Here is a 27,995-nt window from a genome sequence, read left to right as displayed (position 1 = left end):
TGCTACATTGCTTCCTGTTTTTCTGCTTTCCCTTAAGCCATGAAATCTAGAAAGGTGAATTTAATTTTGTTTTTGTTGTAGTGACAGTCAAAAAGTTGGAAGGTGGACTTGCTATCACATTTTTATAAATAATATTTTAGTACACCACAGAATTTATTTGCACCAAAAGTTCAATTTCTTCTATGGTCGGTCATATCAATCTGAATATACTTTGTAAGGTTTGCAGGTTATGACTTTCTCACACAAGAGTTTTATATGTAGCAATTAAAGTACTCTTGAAGCATTTTTCCACTTAAAAAAGGTTTCCAAAAAAACCTGTTTCTGGCTGCTAATGGGTTTGTTATTAAGGCTGAATTCTACAAGCATAAATATTTATGAGGATATTAACAATAGTTGTAGCCTATTTTGCCTCAAGATGTTGTCAAAGATGTGTGGATGATGAAAGAAGCTGCAGCACACGTGAAGTTTTGCCAAGTCTTTACTCTCATATTCAAGGTCATTGGAGAGTTTTCCCTTCACACAGATGAGGCTTTGACTCTTAACTGCCAGGTTCATGTAGTTTCAACTGTTCAGGTGATTTATTGCCACAATTAGTGCAGAGAGGTTTGCTTGTTCTCCTACTAACAATGGAACACTATTTTGCCTCAAGATGTTGTCAAAGATGTGTGGATGATGAAAGAAGCTGCAGCACACATGTGAAGTTTTGCCAAGTCTTTACTCTCATATTCAAGGTCATTGGAGAGTTTTCCCTTCACACAGATGAGGCTTTGACTCTTAACTGCCAGGTTCATGTAGTTTCAACTGTTCAGGTGATTTATTGCCACAATTAGTGCAGAGGTTTGCTTGTTCTCCTACTAACAATGGAACAAAAAAAATTACTAAAGAAATGAAAGAGAAAAAAATGTATTGGATTTATTGCTTCAATCTGATCTCTTAAAAGCATCCAGCTTTTTAAATGCAATTTAGTATGGTTGAAATGGGTCAGGAAGGTTAGATTTATTTTGCTGTTTGTGCTTTCATCCCACTTTATGCACAAATACAGGGGCAGAGATGATCCTAATACTAAAGCTGTGTTGAATACCCTTGTCAAGGTTACAAAGTGCTATTACAACAGTCATGCCTGAACGAAATATCTTTTAGTTGCTGGGCAGCCTCTCTAACCTCCAAATAATTGAGCTCACAAAACTCTCCTCACCAAAAACAGTTTGTTTTAGACCATAGAAATCTTACATTTTCTTCTTATTGAAATTTACCTTTTCTTCTCATCTTTACTCCTCATTGAAATAATAAAAAAAACTGACAGTCTTTAAAGGGTTTGCGTTTTTTAGTTAGCTTACATTTTGTACTACTGTAGCTTACCTGTAGCTTTTTTTGTATTTGAATTGTTTTATAGTCACAAATAGAACTTAGAAACATGTTCTTGTCTGAAATGATGGAGCGTGGGTGTTGTAGTCAGGGGCCTCACATTCAGGGTAGAGCAGGCTTACCTGTCAGATCAGTGTCTCTGTCTGTCAGCTCATAGCGAGATGAATGGCCCTCATCTTTCTGCTGATGTTCTTGTCAATACTTTGCTCTGAACTTCTGCCATACACTAAGATTGGGTGGGTAAGTCTGTTTACCGCTTCTGTCTTTGTTCAATGAAACCAAGACATATAGTATTCGTCTAGTAGGACTACTAGGTTAAAGTATTATAATAAGCTGGAAACCCAATTAAAATTCCACTTTCATAATTTTATATTATATTTTCTAAGTCCTGTGATGTTTTGTGGCAAAATATTTGCAAAAACAATAACATATTTAATAAATTCTGTGCTTAAATTGTCAAGCTTTCCACTTTACAATAGCAAAGCTTACTGAAATGCCTGTGAAATGTAAAAAAAAAATCATATCATCAATATATCATATCATCAATCAGTTTTCATACTTACTGAATCAGAGTGTTTGAGAAGGTATTTCAGTTTCATCTGTGTTTGGTGTGCCAGTAGTTTCTTCTTATATGTCTCTTTTTAATTCTTTGCTATTAAACTGCAACAGCTAAAGTCTGTCTAGTACACTGGACGCGACAAAGCGACCGTTGAAAATCATTTGAAATTTGTGTCAAAACGTCAAGAATAGAACGCAGCAGCAGTTTTCTGTCAGGGATTTGTCGTGTCGTGCCGCGCCGCATCCAGTATAGACCATAGATATATATATATATACTGTATATATATATATCTATTGTGTAGACAGCATCACTGATTATAATGAGTTCTATAGTATTTTGTCGCACCACGCCACTTGCGTCCGGTGTAGACACGATGTAACATTGGTTTTGCTTTGTTTCACAGAACTAATCGTTGCCTGGGTTGCATACGTATGTGTGGGGCGGAGCTATCAAAATAGGGGCGAGACCCTTTTGGGGTAGGGGCGTGCTTGTTTTGGTGGTTTCAAATGTCAACATTGGCTACCAGAAATCGCTTACACCACCTTTAAAGACAATACCTCTCAAAGAACTGAAGAAACTGAGAGCATATAATCAGGCTAATCAGAACTAAGCAATACACATGTGTACAATGTAATCAGTTACTAAGGAGCTAGTGATGCAGAACACCTGAGAAGAGATGATGCCAACCACTCAGAGGACCTCAGATGATGCCAACCATGAAACAACAAACAAACAACTTTCCACGGTTGGAATATTGATTGAGTTATTACATGAGACATGATATATTTCAGTAAGTTCAACATATCTTCTGATATTATTCTGATATATATTTGGTTCACATGCTATAGCAGTCTGTCATGCCACATTAAAGAGCGGCAAAATGTCATTTATCGTTTGAACTTATAAAATTGCCAGAACATGAAAGCTAATACTTTTCATATCAAAAGTAACAAAAACAAAGTTTGTTGCAATTATTGATGTAGACGTGCTACAAATAATGTTTAGTGAAGTTGTGTTGCATGCATCAGCTGAAAACACCACAAACTAAAAAATTAACCAACTGAAGAGCGATTTAAAATGAGAAAATAATATTGTACCCGTTGTAGCTTATCCACGTTGTATGCACAAACATAGACAATGACACAATCAAAAAAAGTTTGTCTCTAAACTTTCTTGGTATCCATCTATATCCACAGAAATAAAGCACAGTCCTGCAAAAAAGTTTTTTTTTTCCCAAATAATGTTGTTTACATGCTTGTGCTGAGCTGTTGTAGCTTGATAAAGTGAGGTCATATTCTTCTTGTTAGAAAAAATGTCTTATTTTATCTGGGCTGTTGGACTAATGGGGTGTATCATTCACTTTCTTATACAATAGCAGCACCATGAACATACCATATTCTAACATCCAAACTGTCTACACAGCTGCGCAGAGCCCAAATATATCAATTTGCATTTCAACCAACTTTGCTTTTCTAGCCCTTAGAAACACATGAATCACAAGTAACTGATCTGGCTCAACAGGGACCCGGTCCACAATGGCCCGTCAACCACACAAACAACACAATCAGTGTTCTAAAAGCAACCCAGACTTCAGAGCGTTTTTTTTTTTCCAATCTGTCTCATAAAGCCGCAGGGAAGTTAGCCGAAGGCTTTTAGCTCTTAGAACAATTTCCAACATCAATATGTCTCTTTCCTACCCGCAGGTAACGTAAGGCCAAGTGTCAGCAAAATTCATGTTGTGTGTCCCATGAATCATTCATGGTGTCTCATGAGGTCAGAAAGGTTAAGGTTGTGGCCTTCTGTCAGGTGACATATCAGGTTGTGAGCTTTCAGACAGGTTGCTGTGCAAGCTGTCAGTAACTCCTAAATGATCATTCTTACACATTCTTGCATGCTTTCCATGTGAATGATGGACTTACTTTATGGAAAAACCAGGGGTGACTGTATCAGTGGACAGTTGCAAGATGAACAACAGATTTTCTGGAGAAAAAAAAAAATGAAAAGAAAAGAAAAACATTTTTGGATGTTCATTATTGTTCTTTCACTTTCTAAAATGAAGATACTTTCAATTTGAATGGTAAAATCTGGAGTAAATGTTGTTTCAAATCTTGTTGAAAACTGTTGTTGACTCATTAATATATTTAAGTAAAAATTATTTAATTTATTTTACATAATTATGATGTAGGTGAGCTAACACTTTGAAATTGTACGCATTATTCCTCATAGTTCAAAAAATTAAGTACCTTACAAAGTTAGTCAGTATTTGTACAAATTTAAAGCAATGATATTATTAAATTAATCTGTGCTGTTATTTGAGATGCAGTGAGTGGATTAATATAATTAATACATACAAGTTTTTATATGTGTCACGAATCCGGTCCATGAACTTCCGTCTGCTAGCCATCAGAGGTCACCCTTTCCATTTTCATTGACTGTCGCACTACACACTGTTGCATAGCACCCCGGACTACATATCCCATCATTCATTGCACTGATTGCACACAGCACTGATTGCACACAGCTGTTTCATATCACTCACTCACTATATAACACTCACTCAAACAACCATTCTCTGCCGAGTATTGCTTAGCCGGTTATTATTCCTAGTTTCTGCTATCCTGCCCGTGTTTCCTTGTCTTGCCTTGCCTTTTCTGTTTTCTCAGTTTCTGATCTTTGCCTGTTTTCCTGGATTTATCCCTCTAGTCTCGCCCCTGTGATTCTGTCTGCCGATCGTTGACCTACGCTAGCCCTAGGACTGTTTTTGTGTTTTGCCCGCCATATACCTGTTTGCCATTGTTCGACCCTGCCTGTTATGACCACGTCTCTTAAATAAAAGCTTGCAGATGGATCCACACGTCTCGCGTCTCGTCAGCCCCGTTACAATATAGATAATATATTATTTTGACTCACTAATAACCTTTTTTATAACCTTTTTAGAATGCAAACCAAAATAAAATGCTTTTAAATTGTTAAACTTTATGAAAACGTATTTAATTTTTTTAATTAATAAACAACTACTTTAATATTTTATTATATATTAATTGTGTTCTGTAGTTAAACAGGATATAGTAAACAAAAGTGTATATTAAATTATTAAATAATTGAAATTCCAGTTTGTTTATTTTTTATAACACTTTATTTTAGTGCCATTGTTACACGTCACGTGTACTTACTATAGAAAGTACATTAATTCATATTTCTTAATTAGTTCTTAATTGCATAATTACATAACAAGGACACCTTAAAATAAAATGCAACCCTATTTTCCTTCAACTCATCTGTTAGAATAACAAAGAATTTACAACATGCTTGCAACAGCAATAATCATTTCCAAAAGCAAAAGCAAGTTTATTATTGTTGCTGTTGTTATTTAACTGAGCTACTGAGTTAGTTGTTGTTGTTGTTTTACCCACAGCATTTTGTTTACTCAATTAAAGCACATTTCAGGTGCAAATGGTTTGATTTACATTATTCTTGACAAACCTTGTACAGATTTCTGAAGAAATGATCTAGACAGAGAAGTTCTCACAGTGTGCATCAGTTGAACTCTAAAAAACTTTCTTTTCAAAGTGCCCTTTGAAGTTTTTTTTTTTGGTTCGGATCAGTCATGATTATTCTCCCTTTGTAGTCCCCTACACAGGCATCATGTATGCCATTTCAAATGCACTGTTAGCCTAATCTGTGTTGAGACTGTTTTTGGTTTTATTGACTTTGCATATATTCTTTTTTGTCCCTTTCTAGTCTATTTTTGTCCTTGTTTGCAGCAAACCCAGGGGTATTTGATTGAGAATGTCATTAATGTATACACAGGATTATGCTCCAACATGACTAAATCGTATCAGAGACCATAAATGTGCCTCCACTGACATTTATTTTGACAGAAATATGTGACTTGCCCTTTAACAGTGAGCGATGTTTAGGCTGATAGCCGTGCCAAGGACATAGTGCTATACACTTAAAAACTGGGCTCTGTCGACAGAGGATGTTTTATGCGACCTTTGGTGCCGTCACACATGCATATCAAGATCACTTTTTTGGTCGAAAATTAAGTAGTGGAACAGACTCCTGTGGAGGCCCACTGTAGAGGTCTGCATTTCCGCGACAGGTGTTGTGCCGAATTCTGCACCCCTGCCAGATTATGCACCCCATCGTTGAAGTCGCTACCTGATTGCTTAATCCCCACCCCTAATCCTAACCCCTCCCCCACACCTAACCCTAAACCTACCAATACTAGGGGGTGCATAATCTGGCAGCGTGCAAATTTTGGCACTACACCGGATTTTTTGTGCCATGGGATTAAATTCCTGAATAAAACGCGGTAGCGGTCGGTAACTCTGGTGTAATTTGAACGGGAGTGGGCGGTCTAACAATATCCCGTTCCCGACGTCCATTTAAAACAGCATATCTGCGCTTTATTCTTATTGACCACTGGTACAGCTTGCGCTCAGGACTGTTATGCACGCGTTGGATGCATGCTTTAAACGTCATGCGTTTTATTTGCGGGGTTTGTGCGCAGCATGTGCATAACGATGCTCAGAGCAGGCTGTACCTGTGGTAAATATACGGCCCTCAGACAGAACAGGCAGGTTGTCGATGAGTGACAGAGCAGAATAAGGATGTGCTGTCCTTTTAAGGACGTACAACTCTGTTTTGTTTATATTTTGCTTAGCCTATAATTTTAAATGAAAGATGTCGTATTTATTTATTTTTGTCTGCGACACTTTTCCTACTGTGTTAACAGAAAAATGTCAAATGAATTTAGTATTTTGACACGACGAATAAAAATAGCTAATAGGCTATTTTTGTACAACCTACATTTTTTTTCCCCTCTCTGCAACACTTTTTTCCTATTGTGTTGTCAATGTTAAACGAATTGTATCCTGACAAGACAAATAAAAATAAGAAATAACATTTTTGTACAACATTTTTATTTTCTCTGACACTTTTTTCCGACTGTGTTGCATAAATTATTAAACAAATTTTGTGTCTTAAGATAATTCATATAAATTCAAGTCAAAGTCAATAAATTCAAAACTCTTGACAAGACGAATAAAATAACATACAATTTTGTGCAGACTACACTTTTATTTGTCAGCCTATCTCTCTTTCAACTTTATACTGTACTAGTATACATTGTGTGTGTTTATATTGTATTTTATGCTGATTTGTACGGCCTTGTATTCTCACTTTGTTCAAGGATATAATACCAACCCTACTCTATTCATGGAGATATAAAATGGTAAGAAAATGCGAGATTACTTGAATCCAGGGGCGTAGCCATCATTTCAGAAGTGAGGGGAACAGAAATGTTATATATATATATTACAATATAATATTTCTGTAATCTATATAACCTACCAGTCAACAGTTTTTGAACAGTAAGATTTTTAATGTTTTATAAAGAAGTCTCTTCTGCTCACCAAGCCTGCATTTATTTGATCCAAAGTACAGCAAAAGCAGTAATGTTGTGAAATATTTTTACTATTTAAAATAACTGCTTTCTATTTGAATATATTTTAAAATGATTGCTGTGATCAAAGCTGAATTTTCAGCATCATTACTCCAGTCTTCAGTGTCACATCCTTCAGAAATCATTCTAATATGCTGATTTGCTGCTAAGCCTTTTTTAATTATTATTATTATTATCAATATTTAAAACAGTTGACAAATTTTTTTCAGGATTCTTTGATGAATAGAAGGATCCAAAGATCAGCATTTATGTGAAATAAAAAGCTTTTGTAACATTATACACTATACCATTCAAAAGCTTAGTCAGTATAATTTTTTTTAAAGAAATTATAGCAAGGATGCTTTAAATTGATCAAAAGTAATGATAAAGACATGTATAATGTCACAAAAGATTTCTATTTCAGATAGCCTAAATGTGGTTCTTCTGAACATTCTATTCATCAAAGGAACCTGAAAAAATTCTACTCAGCTGTTTTCAACATCATAATAATAATAAATGTTTTTTTGAGCAGCAAATCAGAATATCAGAATGATTTCTGAAGGATCGTGTGACTGGAGTAATGATGCAAAAAATTTAGCTTTCAAATCACAATAAATTACATTTTAAAATATATTCAAATAAAAAAGTAATTTTAAATAGCCTAGTAAAAATATTTCAGACATTCTATTCATCAAAGGAACCTGAAAAAATTCTACTCAGCTGTTTTCAACATCATAATAATAATAAATGTTTTTTTGAGCAGCAAATCAGAATATCAGAATGATTTCTGAAGGATCGTGTGACTGGAGTAATGATGCAAAAAAATTTAGCTTTCAAATCACAATAAATTACATTTTAAAATATATTCAAATAAAAAAGTAATTTTAAATAGCCTAGTCAAATATTTCAGAATTTTACTGTTTTGCTGTACTTTGGATCAAATAAATCCAAATAAACTTTAGACTGGCAGTGTATGGGCAACTTTAATTTTTCTCTAATTTCTATCTTTTAATTGGCTTAGAAATCAGATAACTGCTGGACAATAACCAATAATAATGATTTGTTTATATACTACAAAATTACATTTTAAAATATATTCAAATAAAAAATAGTTATTTTAAATAGCCTAGTAAAAATATTTCAGAATTTTACTGTTTTGCTGTACTTTGGATCAAATAAATCCAAATAAACTTTAGACTGGCAGTGTATGGGCAACTTTAATTTTTCTCTAATTTCTATCTTTTAATTGGCTTAGAAATCAGATAACTGCTGGACAATAACCAATAATAATGATTTGTTTATATACTACAAATACTTTTTTATCACATAATAAGGCAGAATAGTTTACTGTAATAAATGCTATGTCAATTAGAACTGCATTGTTCATATACTTTATTTATTACCTGGAGATGACTTGATAAACACAAATGTATTCATTTTTACTGGATGCACCCTTGCCAGGATTTCTATATTGCCTAAAATCCAGGTTTTGGCTGTTAGCACTGTGCAGATCGATCGTTGTATGACATTATTTCACGAGAGCTATAGAGAGCAGAGCAGACGGCTCCTTATGCTTTCAAATCGCTCTCGTGGTACTTTGGTGTCATACAACGATCGGTGTGCAGCTTCAAGTCGAACGAACGAACAAACACGTGCGCATATTTGCATCGCTTTGATCGTTCTCACCTTCTCACGATTGGTCGATTATGTACAATACCTGCATGTTATTGGTCAAACTACTTTAGATGTTTTAGGCAATATAAAAATCATGGCCAGGACGTGTCCCATATAAATGGCACATATGGTCACCCTATCTCAAACTGACATCAGCATCTGTCTACTGCATTTTTTCATGAAAGATTAATTTGAATAACTTTTTACAGGATTCCATCAAAATATTGTAGAACAAATATACACATTTTGATTCATTTACTAATTAAATCTTGATATATAATGCATTATTCCTTCTAAATGTTATTATGCCATCAAACAAAAGTGGAGTTAAATTGAATTTGCTTTTTTAAGCAGTGAAAGCAAAATTAATGTTTCAGCATATGGACCCCAACTAAATATGCAAATGTAACTTTCTCAGCTAGCAATGGGCCCATTAGTCATAGATTATCTTTATTTTTGCACTTGTTTACGATTTTTCATTTAGGCAAATATTGTTTATGCTTTTTATTCCTAGCAAATAGAGCTTATGGTAAATAAACATTTATCCAACAGTTCTAAAGCTAGCCTTAATTTATGCATCATCTTTTATGCATAGTGTCACAGAGACCGTGTTTGTTTTGCCAGGTGAATCAGGACTAGTTTTTGGTTTTATTGTGTTCACTGGAGTTAGGCTGCTGAGTGAGGCAGGCAACAATAATTATGTTCTCAAAATGCTAAAAAATGCTTGCAGAGTTCAATTTATCAAGGCTTGCAGTAGTCTGAAGTATTGTATTCCATCTCTGGTTTGAATACCAAATGACAATTGAGTTCTCTCTCTCTCTCATCTCTCTTTCTTTTTGTCTACCAGAATTGTATAAGCACTGTTAGATAATTAAATAGTGTAGTAATTACAATTCCACATTTTTTCAGAACAAAAGAATACATTTCATTCAAATAGGTTTAGACTGGCAGTGTATGGGCAACTTAAATTTTTCTCTAATTTCTATCTTTTAATTGGCTTAGAAATCAGATAACTGCTGGACAATAACCAATAATAATGATTTGTTTATATACTACAAATACTTTTTTATCACATAATAAGGCAGAATAGTTTACTGTAATAAATGCTATGTCAATTAGAACTGCATTGTTCATATACTTTATTTATTACCTGGAGATGACTTGATAAACACAAATGTATTCATTTTTACTGGATGCACCCTTGCCAGGATTTCTATATTGCCTAAAATCCAGGTTTTGGCTGTTAGCACTGTGCAGATCGATCGTTGTATGACATTATTTCACGAGAGCTATAGAGAGCAGAGCAGACGGCTCCTTATGCTTTCAAATCGCTCTCGTGGTACTTTGGTGTCATACAACGATCGGTGTGCAGCTTCAAGTCGAACGAACGAACAAACACGTGCGCATATTTGCATCGCTTTGATCGTTCTCACCTTCTCACGATTGGTCGATTATGTACAATACCTGCATGTTATTGGTCAAACTACTTTAGATGTTTTAGGCAATATAAAAATCATGGCCAGGACGTGTCCCATATAAATGGCACATATGGTCACCCTATCTCAAACTGACATCAGCATCTGTCTACTGCATTTTTTCATGAAAGATTAATTTGAATAACTTTTTACAGGATTCCATCAAAATATTGTAGAACAAATATACACATTTTGATTCATTTACTAATTAAATCTTGATATATAATGCATTATTCCTTCTAAATGTTATTATGCCATCAAACAAAAGTGGAGTTAAATTGAATTTGCTTTTTTAAGCAGTGAAAGCAAAATTAATGTTTCAGCATATGGACCCCAACTAAATATGCAAATGTAACTTTCTCAGCTAGCAATGGGCCCATTAGTCATAGATTATCTTTATTTTTGCACTTGTTTACGATTTTTCATTTAGGCAAATATTGTTTATGCTTTTTATTCCTAGCAAATAGAGCTTATGGTAAATAAACATTTATCCAACAGTTCTAAAGCTAGCCTTAATTTATGCATCATCTTTTATGCATAGTGTCACAGAGACCGTGTTTGTTTTGCCAGGTGAATCAGGACTAGTTTTTGGTTTTATTGTGTTCACTGGAGTTAGGCTGCTGAGTGAGGCAGGCAACAATAATTCTGTTCTCAAAATGCTAAAAAATGCTTGCAGAGTTCAATTTATCAAGGCTTGCAGTAGTCTGAAGTATTGTATTCCATCTCTGGTTTGAATACCAAATGACAATTGAGTTCTCTCTCTCTCTCATCTCTCTTTCTTTTTGTCTACCAGAATTGTATAAGCACTGTTAGATAATTAAATAGTGTAGTAATTACAATTCCACATTTTTTCAGAACAAAAGAATACATTTCATTCAAATAGGGGTTCAGGCTTGCACAAGACGTGCTTCTTTTTAAAAGCCCAGTATTCATTCTCTTAGTGAATCATATGTGTTTGTGTACCTATCCCTAACTGATTAGGATCCTACAATGCAAACCATTTGTTTATGTCTTCAAGCAGTGCTGGGTAGATTACTTGTGAAAAGTAATGAGACATTAATTACGAATGACACAACTACAATTCGTAGATGATACTTTTTAGGTGATCTAATATTATTACTTTTAATCTCTCATTGCTCATTTATTTGATGTCATGCACAAGAAGATTTCTGTAATATTTTGATTTTTTAAAATTTGCAAAGAGATTTCCCTTTATGAAATAGTTCACCCAAAAATGAAAATTAGCTGAAAATTTACTCACCCTTAGCCCATCCAAGATGTAGGCGAGTTTGTTTGTTCATCAGGACAGCTTATGAGAAATTTAGCATTACATCAGTTGCTCAACAACGGATCCTCTGCAGTAAATGGGTGCCGTCAGAATGAGGATTCAAACAGCTGATTAAACACATCACAATAATCAGTTGTCACAATAATCAATTAATGTCTGGTGAAGTGAAAAGCTATGTGTTTATAAAACAAATCCAATAAGGCGATTTAACTTTGAATTGTCACTTTTGATCTACAATTCATAGTCCATAATTCATAATAAAACTTTCTCCAGTGTAAAAGTCCCTCTCCTGTTGTCCTCTCAAATGAAAATCCACCAACATATTTGCTTTGAATTGTTTTGGACTGTTTCACCTGTAAACAGTTTGATCTGTGCATGTTTCTCTCCTGATTCAGAAGAGACAGCTTTTTTACTGAAGAAAGCAATAGGAATTGAGGACTAGTTTTTTATTCGAAAGCAACAGTTTGAAGCTAAAGGAGTCATATGATGCGTTTTCCTTTTACTTTAGTGTGTTTTGTAGCTGTTTGTGCATGTATAAGATCTGCAAATTTACAAAGCTCAAAGTCTCCTACAAAAGGATTTTTTTTTTATCTAAAAGAGAATGCTCATCCAGACAGGCCAGAAAAGCCTCGATTGAATTCTCCCTCACATATCTACATCACTATGTGGAAATATTTGCATAATACCACCCAAATGGATTCGCAAAGAAAGAAGGCATGGTTTCAGGTAGTGTTGTTGCCGCCATGACATGGAGATGCTTTGTATTTCTATGCAAAAGCAAAAGCACTTTTTTTACCTTTCTGAAAGTGGGTGCAATTAGGAGTCAGTGGTTAACATTAGGACCTTTCGCACCGCTTTAGTTCCAGAACGAAATGTACAGTACTAAAGTCCTGCACGATTTTGCACTAACTATTTCCCAGTACCATTTAAAGGGTTGCATTCACACCGACAGTGTGTACTAGGAAGTGACGTAAGCTGGTCGACAGCAACGTCATTTGTGCACGGCGTTCAACAATGGAAATAAAGAAGAACAACGTTAACAACAGGAGGATGGAGGACACTGTGATCGGAGCTGTTTTTTTGTTGTGTCTCGCGGTTTTCACAATAATGGACATGGAATGTCGACGTATACGTAAAGCGATTGAAAGAATGGAAAGGAGGACTAAGAATCTCCAACGACAACTGGCAGTGCTACATTTGCTACAAGTGCCTGCACTTCAGCATCCGTCCATCTATCGCTGTTCTCCATACTTGCAAAATAAGTTGACACAATGTTTACAGTGTTTACGCAGCGTTTTAAATCATGGCGGGTGAAGGCGTTTTCGTACACGTTTGGCCAATCAATGTCTACTTACGTCACGGGTAGTACCAGTTGTGCTGGTTAGACCCTGCTCCGGAGTAGGAGCTAATTTGGTTCTCGAAAAAGGCAGTCCGGTACTAAAATCGCACCCCGTTCCGGCGGTGCGAAAACGCCAAAAAGTGGGTAGTTCCACAATTAGTTCTGGTACTATGAAAAGGTTCCCGTGGTGTGAAAGGCCCTATTTATTTACAACACTGTCCCAGAACAATACAACCCAAATGTTCAAGTGTGTGCAGCACATTTTACGGAGGAAAGTTTCCTGAACCTGGGAGAGTACAAGGCCGGCTGTGCAGAAAGGCTGTTTCTAAAAAATGGGGCAATTCCAACTTTGTTAGGACAATCTGTCGCTTCTGAATCAGAGCCAGTAAGTATGTTTTATAATTTGCTATTGACTGTTCAAATGCAGAGTTTGGTCAAGTGTAGAGTAATACATTGTTTGTCGTTCTTACGATCACAAGTGCAGACAGAAATACAAACGTAGTATCCTCTGTTCTCTGCTTATAACTGGCGTCAAAAAGACGACAAACATGATTCATTACGTGTTCTGCTTCACACTGGACGCTCAAGTAGAGCTGAAACAGGATGTGCCCATTGTGATATAGTAAAACTGAGAACATTATTAACTGTTCTTATAATTGCTTTGAAAGCTTAACTTCACAATTATGGTAAGGGGCATTACATTTCCGACACATGCTTGATATGTGCGACCAATCACAATGCACTGGGTCAGCTGGCCAATCAGAGCACACTGTGCTTTTCGAAGGAGGGGCTTTGTAGAAATCAACACATTTTAGAAAGACTGTGCATTGAGGATCTGCAATAATGAACATTATGTGAATTTTTTTAACATTAAAGCATGCTAACATATTCTATTACACCCAATACGCAAAATAATGAGCTTTGAAAAAAGCATCATATGACCCCTTTAAAAAACATCTTGAAGGATTTTTTTATTACTAACACACAACTTTTTGCTTCACAAAGCATTCATTTATGGACTGAAATTGTGTGGATTACTTGTGGATTATTGTAATGTTTTATCAGCTGTTTGGACTCTCATTCTGATGGCACCCATTCACTGCAAAGGACCCTTTGGTGAACAAATTATGTAATGCTAAATTTCTCCTAATCTATACGGATGAAGAAACAAACTTATCTACATCTTGGGTAACCTAAGGGTGAGTATAATTTTATATTTTCATTTTCAGTAAAGTATTCTTTTACACTATGTCAAGACAAAGAATTCCACATAAAGTTTCATCTATATTTTGATCTATATTATATTTTGAAAGTCTAATCACTAATTTTAAGTGAATTAATTACCACTCATTTCGTTACATGTTAAGTACAATAAACTACAAACTACATCCTGTCTCCAAAGTAGAACTGAAAATCTAGGACAAACATGCTTGTCTTTAATCAGCTGTACTATTTTCATGATAAAAGCTCTGGTCTGCTTTGTATCACACTTACTTAGTCATTGCTATTTGCATTTGGTCTCTCTCTCTCTCTCTCTCTTTATGACCTTGTTTTCAGTCTGATTTAACATATCTAGAGGTGCAGAACTCTGCATGGGGCTTTAGATCAAAAGTAAAAGTGTTAATGCATGAAGCCCAGTCATAAAACAGACCTATGAACCGATAGCATAAACAGTATGCATAAAGGTATTCACTTATCAACATGTTTTATTGTAAAACAAAAAATATCCTCTAACAGGCATAATTTCCTTCTGCGTTTTAGGGGAGGCTTTACTATTGATATTTTTTATTAGGTGCACAAAAGATGTGCATGATAACCCACTGCTTTATACAGTATATTAGTGTTGCTATACTCTATACTTCCTATGCAAATATATGATATTGTAGCAGTGCATCTGAATTAATCCATTATACATCAAATCACTTTATTTATTTCTCCTGTGTGTTTTTCCATCTGTGCATATATTCTTTGTTATTCTGCCCAGATTGGCATATGAAACCCAGGCACAGTCCAGATGCTCCAGAATGGTTTAATGACTACCAATGACAGTGTGTTCCTGGTCCAACCATCCCATTGATATGTGTAGATCAGTGTAAGTTGTGAGTCCAGCAGTAAGTTGAGACAGACTGGGTCTTAATAGAAGGACAAGCAAGAGTCTACAGCTTCTCTGAAATGTCTCTCAATCTTCCCTAAATTATTTCATACTGGTAGGAGGGATTAGATCCCGATGTGGTTCACCCTTATATTCAATGCAGGTAGCTACTGGTAACTAGTAGAGAGAAAAAGTTTAGCTTGCATGCAGGTTCATTTGGAACTCTCATGATTTTGACAAAACACTATGAGACCTCTCAATGTTAAAAACCTCCTAAGTATTTATCTTCTTGACATCCAGCATATGAACACATTAGTTTGGGGACCAATTCTCACTATTAACTAACTATTATCTATGGCCTTTGCCTTGGTAAACTACTACGTTGCTGCATATTAATAGTTAGTAAGGTAGTTGTTAAGTTTAGGTATGGGGTAGGGTTAAGGGATCTAAAATATGATCATGCAGAATAAGGCATTGTGCTTTATAAATACTACTAAACAGCCAATATGCTAGTAATATGCATGCTAATAAGCAACTAGTTAATAGTAAGAACTGGTCCCCAAACTAATGTGTTCCCTTTCATTTATATGTAGCCTATTATACGGAGGTAAGATGAAAAGACAATGCCATCAAAACTTTTCTGAAGACAGTGAGCTCCCTTAAGAGATATTCTTATAAACCTTCACCCCAAATTCAATGTTTAGAATTTTCTTCCAATATTTCAAGCATCGTGAACAGTGAGCTGCTCTGCCTGTAGAGTATTTGTCTGTTCTCTCCTCTTGCGTCTATCTTTATCATGTCCCGTCTCTGGCCTCTGTTAACATCCTGTTTACAGACTTAGTAATATTTCCACATATTTCCAGCGGTGAAGCAATATTTATATAGGTAGAGCAAGATACTTCATCACTATGGCGCATTGCGATTGGATTTACATTGTCAATGCAGAAAACAATCCAATGTGCCGCTGTCCCTGCATGATGGGTCAAAGTATCGGCCCCAAAAAGTGCGTCGGCCCACCGGGAAAACTCCTGATATGCCAGATGGCCAGTCTGCCCCTGGGAACAGGAGGGTTTGAGTGCACTGGTTTAGTAACACCAGCTACTTGTACTGATACCAGCAGTGGATCCTCCCCACTGGATGCCAACCTCTGATGTTTAGTGATGGACAGGACTGTGAAGGGTTGTGGTACGACAGCCGTTATAGGACGTGGCTCTGGCAGATCAGCTGTGACTTGACTTGACTCTGACAGATCAGCTGTGACTTGACTTGACTCTGGCAGCTCAGCTGTGACTTGACTCTGGCAGATCAGCTGTGACTTGACCACGGGAACCAGACAAGTCCTCTCCTGGCTGGGATTAATCCACACCATGCTGGTGTAATCTGGCCAGAGGAGAACTGGCCCCTCGACTGAGCCTGGTTTCTCCCAAGGTTTTTTCTCCATTTCTGTCACGATGGAGTTTTAGTTCCTTGCCGCTGATGCCTTTGGCTTGCTTAGTTGGGGATGCTTGACTGATTGCACAGACACTATTGGAAGAGAGCTGAACTGGATGATGAAATCACTGAATCATCAATGAACTTTAAGACAATAAATGTCTTTAGCTGGAAAAATGACTCTGTTATTGTCTTCTTGCATTATTGACAATCTATTTTTCTGTTTAACACTGTAAAGCTGCTTTGACACACCAGTATTGTATAAAGCGCTATACAAATAAAGGTGACTTGACTTGACTTGACTCTGGCAGATCAGGGGTGACTTGACTTGACTCTGGAAGATGAGCTGTGATATGACTTGACTCTAGAAGATCAGTTGTGACTTGACTTGACTCTGGCAGATCAGCTGTGACTTGACGAGGCTCTGGGAGATCAGCTGAGATGTGACGAGGCTCTGGAAGATCAACTGAGATGTGATGAGGCTCTGGAAGATCAGCTGAGACGTTACGAGGCTCTGGGAGATCAGCTGAGATGTTACAAGGCTCTGGAGGATCAGCAAAGACATTACAAGGCTCTGGAGGATTAGCTGAGATGTGACGAGGATCTGGAATGACAGCAGTAACATGATTGAACTCAGGACTGGCAGCTGTGACATGACGGGGCTTTGTTGTCTCCGCCATTTTGCAAATGAGCTCCGCTGTCGCCGCCATTATGTGAGTGTGCTCTGGTGCGGCCGCCATTTCACAAGCGGGTTTAATCACTGGAGTAGCGATCAGTATACTCGAATGTCCCAGAGATTGCGGTTGGTTAAACTTTGCAGCCGCCATTATCGGATGCAATGTTGCGTTCTTCCTCCACGACACCCACAGTAAAAGATGAGCCAACAGATACCAGGGTATAATCAATAAACTGACTAAAAGAAGCCTTTAAAAATACTGTAGCTTGTGCATCTTTTTTAATTTCTTTCATCTGCTGATACACATAATTTCATTTCCACTTTTGGAAGCCAAATGTCTATCATTTTCCAAGCACTAAGTCTGTCTGAAGGCTTACTGTTGTTGTTTTTCACTGTGTCACAGTCACAGTGATTCAGTGGTTGTCTTATCAGTTCTTATAATCATAGAATAATGTGAGTAATGTAACATTTAAAGAGATGTAACTCAAATTACTTCCTAATTGTTACTGATCTGCTGGTCTGTCATAAGCTATTGATCGACCCCTGCCACCATTATCCTGTCTTGAGCAATAGCAATTTGTACTCAGATCGGCAGATCAGCCAAGCAGGGCAAACATGCTCTAATTTATTAGGCCAGTCTCTTGGCACTCAGCATCCCTTTTGTATTCTAAGCGAATACATAGAAAGACCAGGGTAATAGATTTAATGCCATGGTGTTGATGATTAGTCATTACACTGCTGGTTAGAAGGAGTAAGTATTTATGGATCCTGTCAAAGCAGAATTTCACACTCTGCATACCCACATTTTTAGTATATTTGGCAAGCAGACTAAGCAGACTATTACATCTATTGCAGTGGTTCTCAAACTTTCCAGGCCAAGTACTGGCGTTAATCAAATCAGAACTAAAATTTAATTTGTAGCTGTCCCATCATATCGCTTGCTATGTTTTTCCAGAAAGAGTTTTGTTCACAGAAATCAGGAGTATACACAGGATAACCTGACTATTTGAGATGGATAAGAGTTTCTTATAAAGCTTTATATTTCTTTCCACTATAAAAGTGGATTCTCTTCCTGTGGGATGCGTGACTCTAACAAGAACCGAATATAGCAGAAACAATCACAATCATGCCACACTTGGCTGCACCTGAAAGCACACAGCATCACCTCTCATCACCTCAATGTCACGTATCCACAAAGCCACTCAATGGATTTAGTTGTAAGACCAAGGTTTAAATGAATGATGCAGTGGGAAAATAAATGTAATTGTTGCTTATGCCATAAATGGGCACTAAGAACATAAATGTCTATCTATCTCTCTCTCTATCTATCTATCTATCTATCTATCTATCTATCTATCTATCTATCTATCTATCTATCTATCTATCTATCTATCTATCTATCTATCTATCTATCTATCATCTATCTGTCTGTGTGTGTGTGTATATGTATATGCATGTATTTGTGTGTGTGTGTGTGTGTGTGTATATATATATATATATATATATATATATATATATATATATATATGTATAGATATTGCATTAAATTGCAATAAAGTTACAGTAGAGATATTTTAAATATTTATATTTCAAATAAATTCTTCCAAAGAACTCATTCATATAATTATTTTGAATGTATATTAAAACAAAGTTTTTATTAAGCAGCACAATTTTTCCGTATTGATAATAATCAGAAATAATTCAGGTATGCTGATTTGGTTTTCAAGAAATATTTCTTATCATGAGATATTGAAGACTGGAGTAATGGATGCTGAAAATTCAGTTTTATCATTACAGGAATAAATTACAAAATTAAAAACAGTTATTTTAAATTGTAATAATATTTCAGAATTATTGCCTTGGTGGACATAAAAAAAAACCTTTTAAAAATATTAAAACATCTTGCCAACCCCAGTCTTTGAACTGTATTTTATAATAATTCCATTAATCAGTTTAAACATACATTGTAATAAAGCTGTACGTACATGAAACTAACTTGACTACACATGCCAATAGATTTAGTATTGTCACTACAATGAAAAGCTGCAGCATTGTTTGGTTAACATAGTCAAAATAGACTATCAAAACTTGTAGTGCATGATTTAAATGAACCTCTGATGCTAATTTACCAATTTCATCTTCTCTCCTTTAGCCGTTGAAGCTGCATTGTGAGGTTTGCAGTATAGTGTCCAGCTCTGGCCAGATGCTGGGCCGTGAGGCAGGAGCTGAGATCGACCAGTCCTCCTGCATATGGAGAATGAACAACGCACCCACCCGGGGCTTTGAGAGGGATGTGGGCCGCAGGACAGACCTGAGAGTGGTGTCTCACACTAGTGTTCCTCTGTTAATCCAAAAACCCCAGCACTTCTTTGGCCAGGGGAATGAGACTGTCTATGTGGTGTGGGGACCCTTGCGCAACATGAGGCAGGATGGCAAGGGTATTGTGTACAACATGCTGCGGGAAGCGGTGGAAAACTACCCACATGCGCGCATCTACGTCACCACAGAAGAACGCATGAATTACTGCGACACAGTTTTCAAGAAGGAGACGGGCAAAGACAGGTGAGAACGCTGTAAGCACTGTCACCCATTTGAGGTGCACTGTTTATATGAAGGCAGTAGTAAATCTGGCCCAGATTCTAAACATTAAACATCTTTAATTGTAACAATAAAACCTTAACTCACAAGGTTCCAGAAAGTTGCTCGTATCCGTGGGTTGTGCACCGTTCATAATATCTGAATTGAGAATCTCAATTCAATTTTAATTGAAATTCAATTGAGGTATGGATAATTGCTATTCAAATGAATAATTGAAGGAAGTATAATTGAATTTAATTGAATTAAACTGAACCCTAACTTCATTTTTTGGATGTAACACTACTTTTTCTGTATTCATTTATTCAAAAATACATTCAAATGTAATTTACATTATACTGTACATGAAATGACTTGAATACACCATCTATGATGAACATATTTTTCATTTCTGTATTAAAATTTAGAATTTCATGGGGGAAGTAAAAAATGTCAGGGTGATACATATTAAGATAATGTTATGAAGAAAAAATAAGTAGTCTGGCATAATTTTGTATCATTATTTCTTATTAAAAAACTGCTTCAGTGCTTATTAATATTTGAAAAACTAGTCCATCTTGAATTTTTTGTCATGTGGTGCAACTAACATGCGGAAACATGTAGAAAAAAAAAGGAAGCAGGAAGTCTCTTAAAATCAGATTTTTATTTTAGGTTGAAAAATGTCATTTGGTGCAACTGCTATATATTATTTATTATTACTGGTATTTTATATATACACTGAACAACATTATAAACGCAACACTTTTGTTTTTGCCCCCATTTGTCATGAGCTGAACTCAAAGATCTAAGACTTTTTCTATGTAAACAAACAGCCTATTTCTCTCAAATATTGTTCACAAATCTGTCTAAATCTGTGTTAGTGAGCACTTCTCCTTTGCCAAGTGCAACATGATAATGCACGGCCCCGTGTTGCAAGGATCTGTACACAATTCCTGGAAGCTGAAAACATCCCAGTTCTTGCATGGCCAGCATACTCACCGGACATGTCACCCATTGAGCATATTTGGGATGCTCTGGATCGGCGTACACGAAAGTGTGTTCCAGTTCCTGCCAATATCCAGCAACTTCGCACAGCCATTGAAGAGGAGTGGACCAACATTCCACAGGCCACAATCAACAACTTGATCAACTCTATGCGAAAGGAGATGTGTTGCACTGCGTGAGGCAAATGGTGGTCACACCAGATACAGATATAATACAGTAAAACTGCACATTTTACAGTGGCCTTTTATTGTGGCCAGCCTAAGGCACACCTGTGCAATAATCATGCTGTCTAATCAACATCTTGATATTCCACACCTGTGAGGTGGATGGATTATCTCGGCAAAGGAGAAGTGCTCAATAACACATATTTAGACAGATTTGTGAACAATATTTGAGAGAAATAGACCTTTTGTGTACATAGAAAAAGTCTTAGATCTTTGAGTTCAGCTCATGAAAAATGGGGCAAAAACAAAAGTGTTGCGTTTATCATATATATATATATATATATATATATATATATATATAATCAAATATAATACAATAGTATTTTTCATTAATAATATATTTATTCATTAATAAAATGTGATTGTACTTATTGCTTATTAATATTTGGAAAACTTTTGTCCACTAAGTCAAGGTCATGTGGTGCAACTTGTGGAAATGCAGAGGGGGGAAAAAGACCCATAACCAAACGTGTGTGTGTGTGTGTGTGTTTTAATAAGGTTTTTAAAATCTTGAAGATTTTAAAGGCCTTACTAACAGAATTAGGTAAATTGATTGAGATAGATTACGCACCAATATGAATCCCGGAATGTCAGTTGAACATTTCATTTTATCATGTCACAGCTGAAGCCAATGTGTTCTTGTCCTCTTTAGATGCTCAATACAAATATCTGTAGCCTTTTGAAAAATGGCACTTCAGTAACTCAATGTTCTCAGGAAGGCAGAGTAGGTACAATCTTCCTCATGTTGTTGTCAACATCCCAGCAGTACCAAAGGTGAGATGTTGTCAGAAGAAATCAATGGACTCTCAAGGTTATTTGAGTTCCGAAGTGCACTCGCTGTGTGCTAATGAGTCTGGCACACTGTGCGCTCATAGCACAGGAATTAATCAGCTGTTGATATTACTCATTACAGTCATCAGACCATAACATAACACCCTCATGAATGTTTCATTTGAAGTTGAGTGCTCATAAAATCAGCAGGTTCACTGTAACTCTCTAAAAAGTCTCCAAAAAATCTCTATTTCATGGAGAGGCTTAGATTACATTTGATCAGTCCGACTGAAATGCTACGATAGTTCTGCCTTTCAAGAGTAATCCCCACATGATAGCCCTAATGCTGTTGTGTTATAGCACAGATAAGAGATATTCCTAAGGAGGGCTGGAGAGGATTATCCTTTATCCTACATCAATTTCTTTAGGGGAAACGCAAGCAGATAGTGATGTCTCTAACAGTGTGCTGCAGTTTGTATATCCGGTAGGTGAGATGCGGCCATTTACCGCATAGAGAAGAGTCACTAATAGTGTGAATGCATGGCCATGAGCAGATGTGTGTGTAATGTCAGTAATAAATCAGCCTTAATAGAGCAGATCGGCATGTCAGGAAACAGTTGGCAGCAAAGCCTTTGTTCTAAATCACATTTTCGGAGCAGCTTCACTTCCAAACAACACCTGCGATTGGACAGTGTAGTTAAAAGGCACCAAATTATCGCTAATACATCACAGAAAGCTGTGGCAGAATTCAAAATAACTTAAATGCCCATGGATGCGGTTATAACAGAAAAACATAATAGTTATGGAATCATAACAATAACGGTTCTTTATTGGTATCTGTGGATCCACGAAGAACCTTTAACATGCATGGAACCAACAGGTTCTTTATAGAGGAAGAAGCTTCTTTAGATTTTTTAAACGTCCTTCACACTAACAAAAAAGATGGTTCTTTTAAGAGCTCTTTGCTGAAAGGTTCTTTGGGGAACCTAGAATGGTTCTTCTCTGGCATTCAGTGTTGGAACTGTACCGTGGACTTTGGGGGAGCCCTCTTGTTTTTTAGTTTTTTTATAACGGGGGGGGGGGTTCGTGTGCTTGCGCGTGCCTCAAAAGAGGGCTTACAATGACTTACAAAGATATATAACAGCTAAGTGTATGCACTACTTGCTTTATGCAAGCACTATATAGGATAAGTCACTATACAGGATTTACCCAATTATACTTTATCGACACACTAATTGATAGGTGAAACAACAAACACCCACCCACAAATAGTCTATAAACAAAGCATCGGGCTGTCTTTGAGTTCACAGGAACAATGGTTAACGTAAAGTTACTCGTCGTCAGGCTACAGAAGAATACCATAATTCCTCCGTTCAATTAGGCCTAAGACATCGAGGGTCACGCAGACCTATAACAACCCAGCCACAACACATAATTGCGAAACAACGGTTAAAGTTACTCATCGTCAGGCTACAGAAGAATACCATAATTCCTCTGTTCAATTAGGCCTAAGACATCGAGGGTCACGCAGACCTATAACAACCCAGCCACAACACATAATTGCGAATAACATGCCTTACCTTAACACAGAATCGACCACAGAGTCCAGTGTTTATATTTTTTCTACGAATCTTTGAGTTAACAGGTACTAAACATGAGTGGAATTTGCACCGCAGCGCCCCCACACCTTGATGCTCATGACAAGAATAGCATGTATAGTTATCTTTATTGAAGTGAATTAGGTTTAAATCGCCGTCATGCATGAATGAATTATATTTTTGCAATTTTACACATAATAATCCACGATGATCACATTACACAAAACTGAAATTGCACGTCAAAATAACACAGTCAATATTTTTTGAGACCCCCCCAAAATTTCACAAATCCCATTTTCAGGGGAGCACATGTCTTATTAAGGGGAGCCGAGCGCCCCCTAGCTCCCCTGTAGTTCGCACCCTGCTTGCATTGCTGCGAAAAATCCCATTTTGAAACCTTTTGAAACCAGAGTTCCACTGTGAAGTCAAACATAAAATTATAATGGGCCCTATTTATCATTGTTGTTGTTGTTGTTGTTGTTGTTCTTCCTCTTCTTCTTCTTCTTCTTCTTCTTCCTCTTCTTCTTCAACAACAGTTTTCTAAATGAGATAAATGTGGTCATTTAAATTTATAATACAGTTGTGTATTAATTTATCTTAATGTAGGTTATTGGTTTTTATTGTGCATAATTTATCGGTACACATTATTTAAAACAATGAAACATTTCAAAATGCACTAAATTTCTTCCCCTCAGAAACAGCTTTCTATTTTGGCTGTCACAAATCTCTCTTACTTTTTTATCCTCTCCCGCTAACCTAATGCCCACTTTTCACGCTCCAATCAATTCTCAAAAGATGAAATCAAGGTATTTTTTTAAACTTTTTTTTCCTATTTTAGTTCTTAAAAAAAAAGAAAAAGAAAGAAAGAAAGTTGTTTCACTCAGATATCCGTCACAATACTAAAGTAAATGTCTTGGTGACTTTAATTTCCTCCAAAAAGTGTAAAAAACTGAATTCTTGAAATTATACACTGTGTATCCAAAAAAGGATTAGATGTTGAAATCCTAGCAATCTTCTTTTATTGTTACAAATGCAAAAAATAAAGTACTTGGTGCATTTAAAATCCACATTCAGTTAATCAATTATAATAGCAAAAACAACAACAACAACAACAACTCTAAACTGCATTAAAACTTTTTTGAAAACTTTTTAGGGCATTGGAATGTTCTATAAATCTTTTGTTGCATCTTGCATCTTTTAAAATAAAATAAGATAAAGGTTTTATCAGCTCCTAACAATAACTTCTTTCCCTTGGCAAATTAAGTTGCACCAATTTCACACTGGTTAGGTTCTACTGGGAACTATTCAATATAGAGTAATATATGAACAGGAGAGCTTGCAACCTGCCACTTAACACATATTTGAATCCTTTTGAGATCTACTTGGCAATGAATTTAATGGCTGTTCGATTTTTGGGGCAGTTTGAAATAAACAGTTTTGTTTTTCATAAAGACAGATTGCTACATCTGTTGGTGTATCAATATCTGTATTGGATTTATTACAGCACATACAGACTGATGTCAAATTTAGAATAATGTGTCAGGGGTCAATGACATTTGTCACAAAATGACTTTTAACATGAATGAATTAATTTATTCAAAAATACATTAAATATGCAGTCCATAAATACAGTGACACTTGAATACACCTATTCTATGTTGAGCATATTGTTAATTTCTCTTCTTTTTTATTTTTGGAGGGGAGCTTTGAAAAGAAAACCTTGGGTAGTCTGGTATAATCTTTTCATTGCATTGCCTTTTAAAAGTTTGGAGTCTGCAATATTTCTTTTTACTGTTTTTGAAATTAGTATCTTATATTCATCAAGGCTGCATCAAAAATGCAGTCAAAAGTTATTTGATTAAAATACAGTAAAAACTGTCATATTGTGAAATAGTATTACAATTCAAAATAATGATTCTCTGTTTTATTATTAAATTTATTTGTTTGTTTGTTTTTCAATTATGGCAAAACTGATTTTTTTTTTTTTTTTTTTTTTTTTTTTGCTTTTTTTTTTTTCTTTTTGCTTTTTTTTGGTTTCAATTTTTGAAATTAGTATCTTATATTCATCAAGGCTGCATCAAAAATGCAGTCAAAAGTTATTTGATTAAAATACAGTAAAAACTGTCATATTGTGAAATAGTATTACAATTCAAAATAATGATTCTCTGTTTTATTATTAAATTTATTTGTTTGTTTGTTTTTTAATTATGGCAAAACTGATTTTTTTTTTTTTTTTTTTTTTGCATGTGTGCATTATTTATCTCTGTGTATTATTTGAGTTTCAATTTTCACATTGTTCACACCTAAATCCAGTTTTAAATACCTGTCAAACACTGAATGAAATCCCAAGAGTTCATCAGAACATCCATTTCTGTCACATTAGTCCAGTGTGATCCATCAATCAGAGGCCAACAGTGTGAACCAGTAGGGGGAGTGAATGAAAGACAGCCCATTATTCTGAGTGTCAGACATTCACCCATCTGATTGTGAGCAGCAATGACATTTCAGAAATGTGTGATGACAGCTCTAATGTAGCACATGATGAATGAGATCTTAAGCGTTCCAGGAGAATGATTGTGCTCAGTTTGAGCAATTGTGTTCTCTCCTGATACTGTACTGTTCTAAGGGAAAGCAATCTGAGGCTGATTGTCAGTTCTAACAGTAGACATTACAAAAAGGGCCAAAGTAAACTCCCTGTTTAATAAGGCTTAACACAGGAAGTACCACTTACACTAAACCCTACCCTAAACCAAACCAAAAGCAAATGTGAGATAACAAAGCATTAACTGAAGCAACTATGCCATTTGTTCTTGCTTCTACACGTTTTTGAGCTCTTCTATCACAATTTGTGTTTCACAGGACTTGTACCCAACTGCTCTGAATAAAAATTGTTGGTGTTTTACTGCCACTATTTACTGTTCATTTAAGATGGAAACTGCAGTGAATTGTATTTAGGTACATTTTTGGAATTGCAAAAATGTATAGAGGTGCATCTTTCCAATTTACTGTAGGTTGGAAATAAAAGTGGATACAAATTGACAGATTATCTTAAAATTTATGATTTTCTGTATTCAGTTGTGAAAATGAATGTGGTAAACCGATATATTGATCTGGCCAATGTATCAGACTATATATGGATTTTTTTTATTATTGGCATCAGCCAATAAGTTTCTCTGTTTGGCCGATGTGTCAGAAGCGGGAATATGATTTTGAAAGCTGAGAACGCGCCAGTGGCAATTCTCTGTCTTCATTAGATTGCTGCCACTTTTTAACAGTTCTGTCTAATAAATTATTAGTAAATGGTATATGAGAATGTATTATAGCGTTTGTTTTTCTGTTATTAGTAGAAAAGCAAACAGGATAATTCTTTCTCATCTACTGTCAACATTAAGCAAATTCATATTTATATCACTTAAAGTCTTTAAACATCTAATAAACATTTAATTTCGCAAACTTGCAAATTTCTGAACCAGTGCATTTCTAGACTGCATAAAAACTCATAAATGTACATAAAATGCACATATGTACATAAATGTACTCATATTCATATTTGAAAATAATAATATTCTTGTAGGCAAACATCAGTACCTTGAATTTGATGCGAGCAGCTACTGGTAGCCAGTGAAAAACTGATGAAGAGAGGTGTAACATGAGCTTTTTTCGGCTCGTTAAAGACCACTCTCGCTGCTGCATTTTGGATCAGTTGCAGAGGCTTGATAGTACATGCGGGAAGGCCCACCAAGAGAGCATTACAATAATCCAGTCTGGAGAGAACAAAAGCTTGGACAAGGAGTTGTGCAGCTTGCTCTGATAGGTTCGGCTCGTTAAAGACCTCTCTCGCTGCTGCATTCTGGATCAGTTGCAGAGGCTTGATAGTACATGCAGGAAGGCCCATCAAGAGAGCATTACAATAGTCCAGTCTGGAGAGAACAAAAGCTTGGACAAGGAGTTGTGCAGCTTGCTCTGATAGGAAGGGTCTAATCTTCCTAATGTTGTATAAGGTAAATCTGCAGGACCAGGCCGTTGTATCAATATGGTCTGTGAAGCTTAACTGGTCATCGATCACAACTCCAAGGTTCCTGGCTGTCCTGGAAGGAGTTATGGTTGACGAACCCATCTGTATAGAGAAGTTGTGATGAAGTGCTGGGTTGGCTGAGACTACGAGCAGTTCTGTCTTAGCAAGGTTGAGTTGAAGGTGATGGTCCTTCATCCAGCTAGAAATGTCTCTCTGGCAATGCGACCAGCTACCGTATTATCATCTGGTTGGAATGAGAAGTAGAGTTGAGTGTCATCAGCACAGCAGTGATTAGAAAAGCCATGCTTCTGAATGACAGATCCTAATGATGACATCCAGAAGAGGTCCGAGCACTGAGCCTTGAGGAACCCCAGTAGCAAGAAGTTGTGACTTAGAAACCTCACCCCTCCAAGACACCCTGAAAGACCTACCTGAGAGGTAAGACTTGAACCATTGGAGT

The 27,995-nt window shown here is 36.2% G+C and overlaps 1 protein-coding gene across 3 annotated transcripts in view; it reads left to right on the top strand.

Annotated features, from left to right (window-relative positions):
* The window catches only part of LOC107558185 (alpha-N-acetylgalactosaminide alpha-2,6-sialyltransferase 3-like), a 97,489-nt gene that overhangs the window by 37,980 nt on the left and 31,514 nt on the right, over positions 1 to 27,995 (top strand). For all 3 annotated transcript variants that reach the window (XM_016241806.1, XM_016241807.1, XM_016241804.1), the window contains exon 3: positions 19,501 to 19,910. In XM_016241806.1, the coding sequence (XP_016097292.1) occupies positions 19,501 to 19,910 (410 nt within the window). The remainder of the gene's footprint in view (positions 1 to 19,500; positions 19,911 to 27,995) is intronic.

Source organism: Sinocyclocheilus grahami, unplaced genomic scaffold (genome assembly GCF_001515645.1).
Source record: "Sinocyclocheilus grahami isolate Dianchi unplaced genomic scaffold, SAMN03320097.WGS_v1.1 scaffold634.1, whole genome shotgun sequence".
Classification (NCBI taxonomy): Eukaryota; Metazoa; Chordata; class Actinopteri; order Cypriniformes; family Cyprinidae; genus Sinocyclocheilus; species Sinocyclocheilus grahami.
The sequence above is the reverse complement of the archived record's forward strand: the minus strand, read 5'-3'. Positions and strand labels throughout refer to the sequence as shown.